Raw genomic sequence first — 12643 nt, 5'->3', positions numbered from 1 at the left:
AAAATTTGAATGTGTTGAATAAGAATCAATGAAAACACCTGTTTATAAAAAAAAAACTTGATTTTAAGTAATTCAACAACAGTAAAAGGTAAGACCACACCCCACCTGAGTGTTGAAGATGGCCGGGTTGCTGTCAGTATAGCTAGAGGAAGCTTGTCCATGAGAGAAGTTGCCAAGAGAACGAGATTTTCTGCCTCAACCGTCAGCAGACTAAACCTGGAAAAGCAGGAAGCTGGCTCTGTAAGGGACCAGCTTTCTGGAAGTCAATTTTTATATTCTTTTTCCATGTACACAGTGTATAACATTTTATTATGAAAGCATCTCATGATTATTTGATCTGTATATTAATTTACATTTTCTTATTTTGATTAATATAAATTATTAAAATATTTGCTTAAATCCCTCTGAGTGTAGCATTTCAGTTTTGCATTTATACAGTATATATAAAAGAGATCTCCGTGGTGCCAGTATAGCATTATCAAGCAGTGGTAAATGTACAGTGTATAAAGGTGTAGAGGTTGCTAAACAGAGACTGAGTGGGAGTGTTTGTAGAAAGATGCCCCTGTGCCCTCCATCATGTTTTTGTGTGTTTCAGCTTGACGAAGCTCATAATCAGACCAGAAAGCTGCAGAGGTCTTTGGACGAACAGGTAGAACAGACTGAGAACCTGCAGGTCCAGCTGGAGCACCTGCAATCCAGGTAAACCAGCACACTCCTTGCAGGCAACATGTTTTACATCAGTGATGGATGTTTAAGCTGTGCGTTTTTCTGCCATTACAGGTTTGCATAGTTTTAAAGCGGTTATTCTTACAATAGAATCGCCAGTCACTGAAATATTTTACTGTGCCTTTCTTTCTAAAGAAACTACAGTTGCTGTAATGCATCTTGACGCGTCCCCAGAGCTCATCTGAACACAGACTTTATTAGACATGGTGGCCATTGTGCTTGTCAGTTGCTTGACTACTCTCCACCTCTGCTCCTGACAGTCTGTCACCTGAAGTCCCAGCTCCGGTTCCTGCCATGTGACGTGACTTGAGCTCATCTCCTGACCTTCTCTCAACAGAACCCAGCTTTATTATCATTCCCTCTCCATTCCATCGCCGTCCATCAGCCAATATATCGAGGCCCCTCCCTTTTGCTAGCCACTGGAGTGCTAGTTACCGTAGTAACGGAGAGATGTTGTCCCACCTTAAAGCTCTAAAGAATGTTTCACTGTGCTAAAAGCACAGCTCCTGAAGAGAAATCTCACATGTATCAATGCTTAGGATTCTTTAGAAAGCAAGAGACTATGATTCAGGTTTTTATAATTAAGTGCTTCAGTTCTCATCTTCCCCACCTTTATGTGGCGACGGCAGAGATGAATGACCGAGGCAGTGATTTTAAAATTGAAATCCATTAATAGACTACACCCAATCTTATCCACAACACAGTTTAACCCCATACAGCTGTGCTGTATTAATTCACTGTAGGTGACATTGAATTCTAAAACAGAGTTATCCAGCACTTTGCAGCGCTTTCTGTGAAACTGTTTGCTAGTGCCCCTTTCCTTGAAATTCCAATTACTGTTTAAAGGATGATCCATATTGTTAATGGAAAAGGCGAGAATAATGTCGCTTGACTTTGACTTTTGTAGCAGGGTTGTATAACTCGCATTTCTTTCGAGCCAGTGTCTTTTTGTTTTTCCATGTCTTTCTGATTTTTAATAACTAAAAAGAGCTATTCTTATTGACGAGATTTCGAATGACCTCGTTTTAGATCATAATTGCTCATTGAAAAAAACACCGGTTAAAGCTGTAGTCATCTTTCTGTTCTTTATAGCAAAACAAGACAGATGTTTAAGCAGAATTGGCTTAATCTGTTTCATTTTGGGCATGGCGCTGGTTGTTGTTTGGCCTTTTGTCCAGGCTACAGTGTATGCACATATGGAATTGTGGTGAAGCATGTGTTGAAGGCTTCTACGGGATTCTTGGTTGTCTCTCGTCCCATTGGTGAGGATCATTGTGAAATGATAGGAGGACTGAATTATTAACCGACTGACATGGCTAGGTTGCATCAGGGTGGATTACAGCAGATGGCTGTTGGGAATTTCAGTCCTGGTGTTACAGTTTCTGTGCAGCTAATAATTTTGCAAAAGGCTGGTTATAGACACAGCTCAATGGCCAGTGGCTGCCCCCTCCCCCCCATTCTCCCACATATGAAACAAGGAGATGGGCGGCAGTGAAATTTGGAGAAAGCCTGCAGAGATGTGCCACTGCCATTCCGGAAGGCTCTATTATTCAGCTAGAATACTCATTCTGTTACATAGTTCTTAAAATAGTCAGACACTTCTCAAAATGAAAAACTTAATCTATAAGTGCTGCAATCATGCTATTAATCACTAGCATTTACATGAAGAACAAGCAAATTACTGGTCCACAAACTGGCTATGGCTTAGAGGATCATTAGAGAGCACAGAACTGAATAAGGGAGAGAAATGAACCCCAGCTGCATTTGTAGCACTTAATCTGGATGTTGACTTAATTAACCCATTAAAAATATTCACAAGGCATTTATCTCTATAGAACTTTGATGGTATAATTTGACTATTATGAAAATAAGTTTTGCGTTATTGGCATTTATGCTAAGCGCTAATCCGTGTGTGTTGCAAGCAGACCTACTGAAGAGACAACCGGAAATAACCTTGAAGGAAAAATGTGTTTGCAGATGGGAAAGGCTGACGACCACCTCTGGCTCCTGCAATTTGCTGAAGAGCCCAACTCCTGGGCCGCCTCAGTATATCTGCACTGTCAGTCCCTGCCTGCACTCCCGCCTTTATCTCCAGTGTCCTCTGCTCCTGCTGCTCCCTTATCTTGTATTTCAAGCAATGCTGAGAGAAAGCGCAGAAAGGAAGACAGTCTTCTTCAGTGAGAATGGATGCCAAAAAACGCTTTTCCATAACTATCATTCACACTGCCTACCGTTAAAGACGTGTACAGTTTGAGTGAGATCATATTGCCAATGTGTCTCTTTCACTTCAAACTCTTGCCACTGTAACTGTCCTTTAAAAGATAAACTAAATAACAAAATACCCCCAAATGCACTTAAACTTCAGTTTCCACTGTTTCTTTGTGAAACCTGCTGTTCACGCATCTGCCTGTGGAATTAGAAGCTCCAGATTCTGGGCTCTGAGTATTGATAATTTAATAACAAATCCTTGGCTACCTAAAGCATGTACAGTAAATACGTTAGTTTCCAGGGCAGGGGACGAGCTCTGGCCTTAACCCCGAAGCTCTGTGCTGGTTTTCCCACAGAGAGTTGTTGTTGTCTTTGCAGTCTGTCCTCTTGTGATTCGACAGTCCTGCCTCTGTGCTGAGACGAGACCTGGGTGTGTCTTGGCTCGTTTACTCCCTTCAGGAGAGTGCACTATTGAATGAAGCTTTATATTTTTTCACACTTGGTAGAAAATCGTTTTATGACCCTACACTCTGTAATCAGGAAGCTCATTTCTGAATCAGTCTGAGGAAGGATATGAAGGCATGAGGAGGAGGAACCAAGGCTGTTTGAGAACACAACCTTAGTTCTTTTCCAGCCCCTCTTCTTTGATCAGGCTCCGGATCGATCTGCTCAGGGTCTCCAGCCTGCTTATTTCCATGCAGACTAGGGATAGTTTTAATATTGATGCAGAAACTTTCTTAGATTTGTTTTTCTTTCCCAGAAAAAAAGAAGTGTACACCAAATAACAGCATGACTTTAAATAGGGAATTGCATTAAATAGGAAATTGTATTTCTCATTTCATGTGTCCAGTGTCTTAAGCAGCAGTTTTATAGGGGCACTGTGGCCACTGTCCTGAAGCCTTCATTGATCTCCGTGTGTCAGTTATTGAGAAATATTCACCTCAGAGTCCTGCAAGTAATATACAGCTGAACTCACTGAGGAAACAATAGAGCATTTGGCTCTTTTTTGCTGGATATTACAGATAGAACTGCCTCAATAAATTCTAGCCTTGGCTAAAGCAGTAGACTTTGAAGAGACTTCTTATTCACTAGCAACTTTAATATATACGCTTGTGTTTATCCAGGATGTAACTTGGGGACATAAAATCATGGCAGTTATACAGCTCTTTTTGGAATGGCCTCATGCAAATAAAGCCAGTTCAATGAATCACAGGCTTCTAAAGATGGAAATTTTGTGTGTGGGCGCATGATCAGGAGAATGTTAACTGCTTCCAAATGCCCTCATGCTTAGCTGTGAAGTAAGAAAGAGGGGTAAATTTTAGTTCTTTATCGATTTAACTTCAGAATTCAGTTGAAACCCGGTTCGCTCACCAGAAGGTCACAGAGGGATGAAGTTGCCCTTTATACCACAGTGCCATTTGCTTATTTAACAAATTAAAAACATATGATTAGCATTATAAAACTAAACAAAAGGAGGTGGTGTATTTAGTTATTTTGGGGGGATGCCCTTTTAAGCAAACAAGATGGAGATCATTTTCATGCAGCCAGTGTTGTCTTAATTGATCACGAAAAGCAGTGACCCGATTTTCTAGTTGAATTTTAGGTGAGAGCTCCACTTGTCAAAGCTGTTAAACTTGATGACGTAGAGGGACAGGATGCTGGAAGATACTCGGCGCTTGTGCTGTTGAAATGAGCATCTGAGCTAAAGCTCTCTGAGACTGTGTTATGTTTATAAGAAATATTGTGAAATGAGAAACAACAAGGGAGTTTGAGTTGTATTTTTTTGTTAGAGTGATTTGAAAATAAATCCATATTTGAAACAGGATGCTGGGGCAGTGAGCAATTGTCAGAAGAAAGTCTCGGATTTCAAGAGAGCTGATATTGTCAATAAATAGAAGCTGCATTTAATCATCTTCTATGGGTCAGTTGTCTCTCCACCTGTCCTTGCTGAATAAGAGTGAACATTTTCCAAAGCTTGGGAGCTATAGTTTTTCATTTTCCTTCTTTTTCTGTACAGCAACATGATATCCAAATTGCCCTGGCTCCTACATAAATTCCTGACAAACTTTTTGCAATTTTTCTTGCCTGTGGAGAAGATTTATGGCCATTCACCTTAATATGACCTAGCTAAGTGTCTGGGCTCAATATAAAAGCTTTTAGTGAGCGGGTGACTATGGTCAAAACACCATTATATGTAATTCAGCACCATTAAAAGCTCCAAATTCTCGTCAGTGTATCCCAGTGCTCATAGAGGGAGGATATGATCATCTTCATATAGCTACTGTGCCGGGGGTCTGTGGGTTGGATACAGTTTCTGGCTGCAGGAGATGAATGCTTTCAATGCTCTCTGATGACAAAGGGCCAAAGTATAAGCCTTTTGTTAACCCCTTAATGCAGTGGCTGTGCTGCATCTGTTTTCAGCTAAGAGAACTGCATCAATTTGGAGTTTTCACCCTGGATAATAATTTGCCTTTTCAAGTTTCTTTGACCATGTAGTACACCCATTGTTCCTCCATGTTCCATTTAGAAATATACAGATATAATATAAATAAGAAGAGAATAATAGGGAATGGGGATTGTCATCCTTGTCTTAAGATTTTTGCAGATTTTCACAAAGCTGTCCACGCTGTCCTGTTTTTTGGGGGGAGGTTGAGATTTTTTTCTTCATTTCCAGGACTGGATTTCATTTTTTCATTTTAAGTCTCTGCGTCAGTCATTCCTGGTTATGCAGGGCCTGACTGGCAAGCGCGCTAAGGCTGGATGCCAGGTTCCATCGCGTTTCGCGCTTTGCTCTCAGGTGTCTGCAGAAGATGCATCATGTTCTCTGTTAAATAATAAATTAGACCAGACCTAATCAAATAAAGGGGGTGAACGGACGCACTGCACTGTAGGGCTTCAAAACACACCTCAGACCTGGCAGCCCGCGTTGCTTTTCTCAAGGCCTTTGCAGGTCTGGGACTAGGTATAAGGCTGCGGTCATTTGTAGAATCTGCCACAGATTTTATTTGGAAGCTCTGTGTTCAAAGTTAACAATTTTAAAAAAATGCTGCTCCGATCGGGTAAAGAAATCACTTTGTTAATCATTCAAGTAGTAAAAAGGTGAATGAATAGATGTTTTTTCAACCCATCTGTAAGATAAACATGTAAAACTATAGAATCCAGTGTTCCAGTGGCTTTGCTCCAGTAATACACAAATGGAACAGAAGCAGGGATGTACACCCCTCACCCTAGCAGAGGTGGGACAGGGAGAGACTGAAAAGGAAACAGCCGGATTCTGACGGTATATCTCAGATTATAAATAAATAACTTTGCAAATGCTCCAAATGCCGTTGCCTTGCCCTGGGCTGTGTTCTAAACTGCGTGTGTATAATTTATCACCTTTCAGCCAGCACTGTAAAATCTGCACAAAAGGGAAAAGCTTTTGGAAGCAAGGCGATATCTCATTCTTCTAATGAACACGTATTTACCTTGATGACTGATAAGTGTACGTCCTTATAATTTGCACATAAAGTTTTGTTTGAGGAATCATTCTCTGCAGGTAGGGTTATTCACTTGTAAGTTATGACAGATGATACACAGGGCTACGAACGGGGAATTTGGTACTAAGAATCAAGCGCTTTCAAATGCTTTTTTGTCGTTTTGTCATTGCTGTCCCAGCTGCATTTTAATCTGTGATCGTATGCATGTGTGTACGATGTAAATATAAGATGCATATATATCAAAGTCTGCTCCCAAACTTGAACTGTCTAGCCACAGAACAGTAGATTGCAATATCAGTAGGTAATACTGATACCTCCACTGAAGCACGATGACTCCCAGTAAGAGGCTGTGTTTTGTGGCTTTGTGAAATTGGGGGATAACTGAGTGGTCCTGAGATTAGCTCCGGACGGACTGCTGTCCTCTGCTGCTTCCTGGTATTTCTCGTCTCTCAGCTCGCCCCGGCCGTTGTTTTCCCCAGGCTGCGGCGGCAGGTGAACCCCAGCCTCTTTGGAAAGATGAGGAGCTCCCTCTTCAGCCCCGAGGAGCCCGACGAGCTGCCCAGCGACCCGGATGAGGAAGAGGAGGCCCTGCAGATCCAGATTCCCTAGGAGAGAATCCGAGCAGCGGGAAGATAGGCAGGCGGAGGACCGGCGACCGCAGCAGACGTGGCTAGCCCAGGTCTGTGTCGAACAAGCACACACTGCGCTTATTGTAGCCTTTAGCCTCACAGACACCCACAGGATCACCAGCACTGGGGCAGGAGGACTCCTTGTCTCCAAGACCCCAGTCCTAGAGGATCAGTGGCCAGAGAAGATCTGAGCTCTGCTGCCGGCGTGCCGATTCCAGAGCTCGGCTGTCGCAGAGGAAGAGCATTGCCCTGCCAGGGGGCGGGGGGGGTCCATCTTCTTTTCTTAGCTACTTGCTTCACTCCTAAGACTCTTGTGGGCCTTTCTGCTTACTTGGCTCCCTGGATCGTCTTTCTGTCTTTCTCCACCTTGGCACAGCTGGGGGAAGAGTTCTCTCTCCTTTCTTTTGTTTGTCCAAAAACTGTGAGGATGCCTGAAAATGTAAAACTGCTCGTGAGGGAATTTTAAGAAGGCTCACAGTGTGCCCCCCCCCCCTCCCCACCCCACACCACCAAGCCTCACTCCCTTCGTTTGACACGGGGACATTGGACTTGATTCTGCAGCGCCCCCTTGAGGAGAACGCCCGTCTTGCGACTCCGCACGCGTTTTTGTCATCACCAGATTCTCTCAGGGGAATATTGGACACACTCAGATACAAGTATAATAAGAGCAGCTCGCGTTCCAACAGATTAGCAAATTTCCTGAACTTACAAAAAAAATTAAATCAAAAGAACTGGCGGACGTCTGAAGAAATGACTCGATATCCAAAAGCAATAAGACAATTTCTTCCCCCAGAAACTGTAGTTAAAGCCATTCCTGGGGACCAAGCTATTTGCAATGGTTATAGCTGAAATTATTTATCTTTTTTTTTAATGAATTGTACTACATTTTTCTATTTAGCTTCATAAATATTGTATGTTAGCTGGTTTGTGTAGTACTGTAAAGTGCTGGTGTTATCTGCCGGGTGCTCTGATGCTCTGAAGCTGTGGTGTAACATCACTGAGGTCTTGCTAGGGGGGTCAGTACCACACCCTTTTCGAGCACGTTCGTTTGTGCTAATTGTAGGGAATAGTACAATAGCTTTCTAAAAGTGCATTGTTTATGTAAACCATCCAGGCCAGGCGAGTTAGACCTGGTGAAGCGGATTTTATAGGGAGAGAAACCCCAGTATGGTTGTGGAGCAGGTTATCAAGTCCCCTCAGTTGCCAATGTGGAAAATGTCATCTCTGGTCCGGGAAGCAGAGTCATTGGCAACAACCCTCTTCACACAATGGACGTTGCTATGGAAACGAACCAAAAAATCAGGGCAAAGAGGGCAGTGGAAAGCTTGAGAAGCATCAAGAGCTGTCATACTTTAAGATTTTCTTTAATGTATGTGGAAGTGATTTCTAAAGGACTCTAATTGGAATTGCCTTTTTTTCCTGTGGCAAAGATGGGCTGTTTTTCTCCTTTTTGTGATGTTTTTGTGTTGTTGGCCTTGTAATTTCCCCGTCAGTGGTCATCCAGCTGCTGTTGCAGCTGTGATCTCTCCTGTCGATTGTGTCCTACTAGGCAATGGGTGCTATCCCACACCCTCTGGGGTGAAAGTCGCAGGGAGAGCGACTGTCAGCAGACTCCTTGTTCTTACCTCAGCCAGGCCACTGGCACTGCAGTCACACCCTGCCAGGCAGGTTGTAGGACAATGAAGAGAATTCAGATAAGTTATTTCCTAGTGTGTTTGTGCATTGTTTTTTTTCTCCTCTCCTAGTAAGTCTCTGGCTGTGGTCCCTCTAGGTGCTATTTTTTGCTCTCAGCTTTTTCAGTGGGGGTCACAACTGATAAGAGTGCTGTGTGTCATTCACTTTAAGGTTTTTTCAGGCTGTGCTCAGTGTCTATGACAATGACGTCTTTCAGACATCTTCTAGACTTTGACATTTCATGGGGCGCAGAATCACTACAAAGCCAGAAGCTACAAGCAACTCCAAGCCTATAGCTGTTCAAGTGCACAAAGCTTTCATGTCCAGTCAGCATTTGTACTAAATTAATGGTTGAATGTTTTCCTTCTAAGGAATTAGAGAAGATGTGTTTTTACTCAGAGTACACAGGGATTATGAAGCATCAGACCTGCTGGTCCTTGTTATAAGCACCATCAGTAAAAGAGCTTCAAATGAAGAAGAACTGGGGACCAGTCCCAGCTTTTCCAATTCTGTCTAGAAACCATTCTGTCTTGAATGGACAGTTTGAGTGGGGAAAACTGTTGCTGATCTTCACCCTGGACACAAGGGCCAGGCACACTCCCACCAGCTCTCTCCTGAGCTGAATGAAATAAGATTTTTGTTGAAGATTTTAAGGAAAGCAAAGCGAATGAGTAAAATGAGAAAAAGGAAAATGGATATCGAGGAACCTACAGAAGGAGTTGGGAACCCCATTAACAATTCAGTCATCCTGCGGGTCATCTGCTGTGCAATTCGGGGTCAGCTTTCGGTTTCACAGTCAGTCACTTTCTAAGAAAAGCAATAATAAAAATTGACCCCTCCGTTTGTCCGGTAGAAAATCTTTCCATTTCCCTGAATCTTCTCTGTAGGAGTCCTAATCCTGTTGTTTCATTAAAAGTTGAGGGTTCTTGTGGCTTTGTGAATGGAGCACTTTATAGGCCACAATGGAGGACTTGTATAGTTACACAGCAAGGAGCAATGGAATCCCTCTGGACATTAGAAAATCTCAGGAGAAGCTGCATGTGCTTCCTCATGGTCATGCCAATGGCTAACCCATTTTCTTCTCCTCAGCCCACTGGTACAGATACTCACAAAGACGGGCAATACGAGATGACAGATTAGACGGCAAGAGTTGAGAGACTGCTTGCAACCCAAACTGATAGTAAGAAACTGAAATGAGGTTTTGTGTGTGTGGTTAAATGAAAAAAAAAGTGACAAGCTCCACTTCTCGTGGTAAAAATAAGCAAGGACTGCTGAAGTACTTCGATATAAGTCGTGATGGTTTAAATGGCTCCCTGAATCTTCCAAGTCAGACTTCATCACATCATATTACTCAGAATGTGTCACTGTGCACAATTGAGCTCTTATTTACACCTGAAGTTCATCTCCCCCTTCCTCCCAGATTCAAGGTTGGTGGTATTTTTGATTTGTCCCTTGGTGGCTGTTTTGATAACCAACAAGCTTTAGTTCAAGCTTTAGAACTGGACCTGAATCCACCAAGATAATTATAAGACAAGAAGCTGCGATTTGAAAAGTTGAATGTTTTCATTGTTACTGTTAATATTTACATAGCTCTTCTTTATTTTAATAAATTCCTTTTGTAGGTTTGTACTTAAAAAAGGGTGTAAAAGATATGTTTTACCAAGTCCTGTTTATTTATATTTTAGCCCTGGATCTTCTCAGTGGATCTTGAAATGCTGAGTATTTTATTTTATACAGTACATAGTTGGGGTGTGCTTTTTGTAAAATGTGCTCTTGAAAGGGAATCCTTTGTGTCAGCAAAGCAGGTTCTGGGAAATTTGCAAGATCACAGGTGCTGGAGCACAGTGTGGTCTTGGGATTATTGTGGAAGCTGAAAGCCAAAACTGGGGTTCTGTCAAAATTTGGAATGTTTAAAGATGCTCTCCAATTCTGGTGTCCAGCATATGATTCTGTATTTAATCCTTCAACTGAAAATGAAATCAAACTGCTTTTGTTTGGTTGAGGGCTAATAGTTTTCTTTTAACCATCAAGAAGAAGCTCTCTGTGTATTTTTCAGTAGTGCTTTTCGAGTGGTTTGAGGAGTACAATGTTTTCCAACAAAATAAGACCCTAACTCATCCCATTTCATGTACCACATGGTGCTTATTTCTTAGACATAGCACGTTTTATAAGATCATCTCAAGGCTTTTTAAAATAACAAAACAAAGTCTAAGCATTAGATGCACTTTACGTCCCATATTAAACACCAAACTTAGCAGAATTCCCAATACGAGCATTACAGGTAAAATAGCACAGTTTTGTAACATAGACCATAAGACAGTTTAAGCAAGAAGTCTGAAAATGGATAAATGGACACCCTGGCTTTTTTCCACTAGTTGTCTTTCTAAATGATGACATCAGATCCTGGGTCTACTCAACCAGTGCATTCCCTAGACGTGTGAAGTCCTGCTTTATGCCATGCTTTATCCCTGCTGTCCCAGTGTTTAACAGAAGTATTGTTTAATTGATTACTTTCTAACCCCAGAGTGGTCATTTATTGCATTACAGGCTAGTGTTTTGGGAAAATATTTTTTTTAATATAATTTGATCCGTTACATGTAAACGTTACTTGTGGTAGGGGATTACTTTTTAAAATTAATAAGATGGGGGAAAATTATTGTAAAAAGTCATCTGTAATCAGTGTATGTCTATGTGAATTGTTAATTTAATATAATCCCTTGTATACATTACAAGTGTAGTGGATTACTTTTTAAAGTTACTTTGCCCAGCACTGGTCTTGTACCACATTAATTTGTTAAAAACAGACATGCTAAGACACTTCATACATCTTCAATTTTGGCTCAAATCAGCGTTTTTAAAGCAGTGCTTCATTAGATCTACTGTCTTTGTTCTATTATTGTGGACGCTCTGTTTCCATTCCACGGCTATTGGCAACCAGTGCCAGAATTTGTACCTGGAGGGATATTTGTAGTAGGTAAAGCTGCAAAAGAAAGATAATCCAAAAATGAAGGTGATCTTTAGGCTCTGTAGGTCACACATTTATAAGCAGCATGTGGCTTAATTATTCCTGAAACTTTTGAAAGGTTTCTGTCATTAGTTTTGAACGACTGACATTTTGCTTCTGCTGGGGTGCATGCAGAGAGGGCCTGAATACCGTGATTTAACCTCTCGTCACTTGATTTGATGACTTGATGAATATTGATTATATTTCAATAATTTCAATTATTTGGCCTTCCCTACTGGAAGACTGCTGTGTAGAATATCCTTAAACGAGTGTGTAATGGCCTCATGTGCTATTATTTCAGTCCTGTTCCAAGGACTCAGTGCTGAATGGTAAAATTAGCACTTGCAGAATCCTATTCCTTCTCCTAATCTCCCTGTGCTTTATAGGAATCTTTTCAAAAGCACCAGGCAGTAGCTTGGAGATTGTTTTGTGGTCCTTTTGCTGAAGGAAAGAATCACCACTTACAAAGCTTAGGCTAAAGAACCAAGAAGTCTATAATCATTACCTCTTAAGTGTTCAGTTTTTTTTGTTTTCAACCTGGGCAGGTGTTATTTTCCCCTCTTCATATGGTAACTGCCTCCCACCCCCTCCATTTTGGAGTACAAATATGGTTAGTTAATTCTTTGGTAAAAACTCAGCTTTTACCGAAAGACCTGTTTTCCTGACACAAGCTTTCCTTTTTACAGAGCGCGATACTAAAAATGACTAATCCCTTATACTATGGTGTGTTACATACAGTACCTTTGGGGAAAAAATATATTTTTACAATTTTTACATGGTGTTTTGAATTAATGTATCATTCTCTAAATAAAAATCATGTCCCTGAATCGCAATAGTCTGCCATCAGTTACTTCTGCTGTTCTGTCCCTTTTCTCTAGCAGACCCAAATGCTCACAATGAGCGACAACAAGGAGTCTGTTTCA

At 41.5% G+C, this 12643-nt stretch overlaps 1 protein-coding gene across 1 annotated transcript in view; it reads left to right on the top strand.

Annotated features, from left to right (window-relative positions):
- ccdc102a (coiled-coil domain containing 102A) overlaps positions 1 to 12543 on the top strand; it is a 63021-nt gene extending 50478 nt beyond the window's left edge. The window contains exons 8-9 of the mRNA XM_088939298.1: positions 596 to 699; positions 6893 to 12543. Of these exons, the coding sequence (XP_088795424.1) occupies positions 596 to 699; positions 6893 to 7022 (234 nt within the window). The 3' untranslated portion in view covers positions 7023 to 12543. The remainder of the gene's footprint in view (positions 1 to 595; positions 700 to 6892) is intronic.
- The last annotated feature ends 100 nt before the right edge of the window (positions 12544 to 12643 follow it).

This window comes from Atractosteus spatula, chromosome 21 (genome assembly GCF_055471065.1).
Source record: "Atractosteus spatula isolate fAtrSpa1 chromosome 21, fAtrSpa1.hap1, whole genome shotgun sequence".
Classification (NCBI taxonomy): Eukaryota; Metazoa; Chordata; class Actinopteri; order Semionotiformes; family Lepisosteidae; genus Atractosteus; species Atractosteus spatula.
This window is presented reverse-complemented; position numbering and strand designations above follow the sequence as displayed.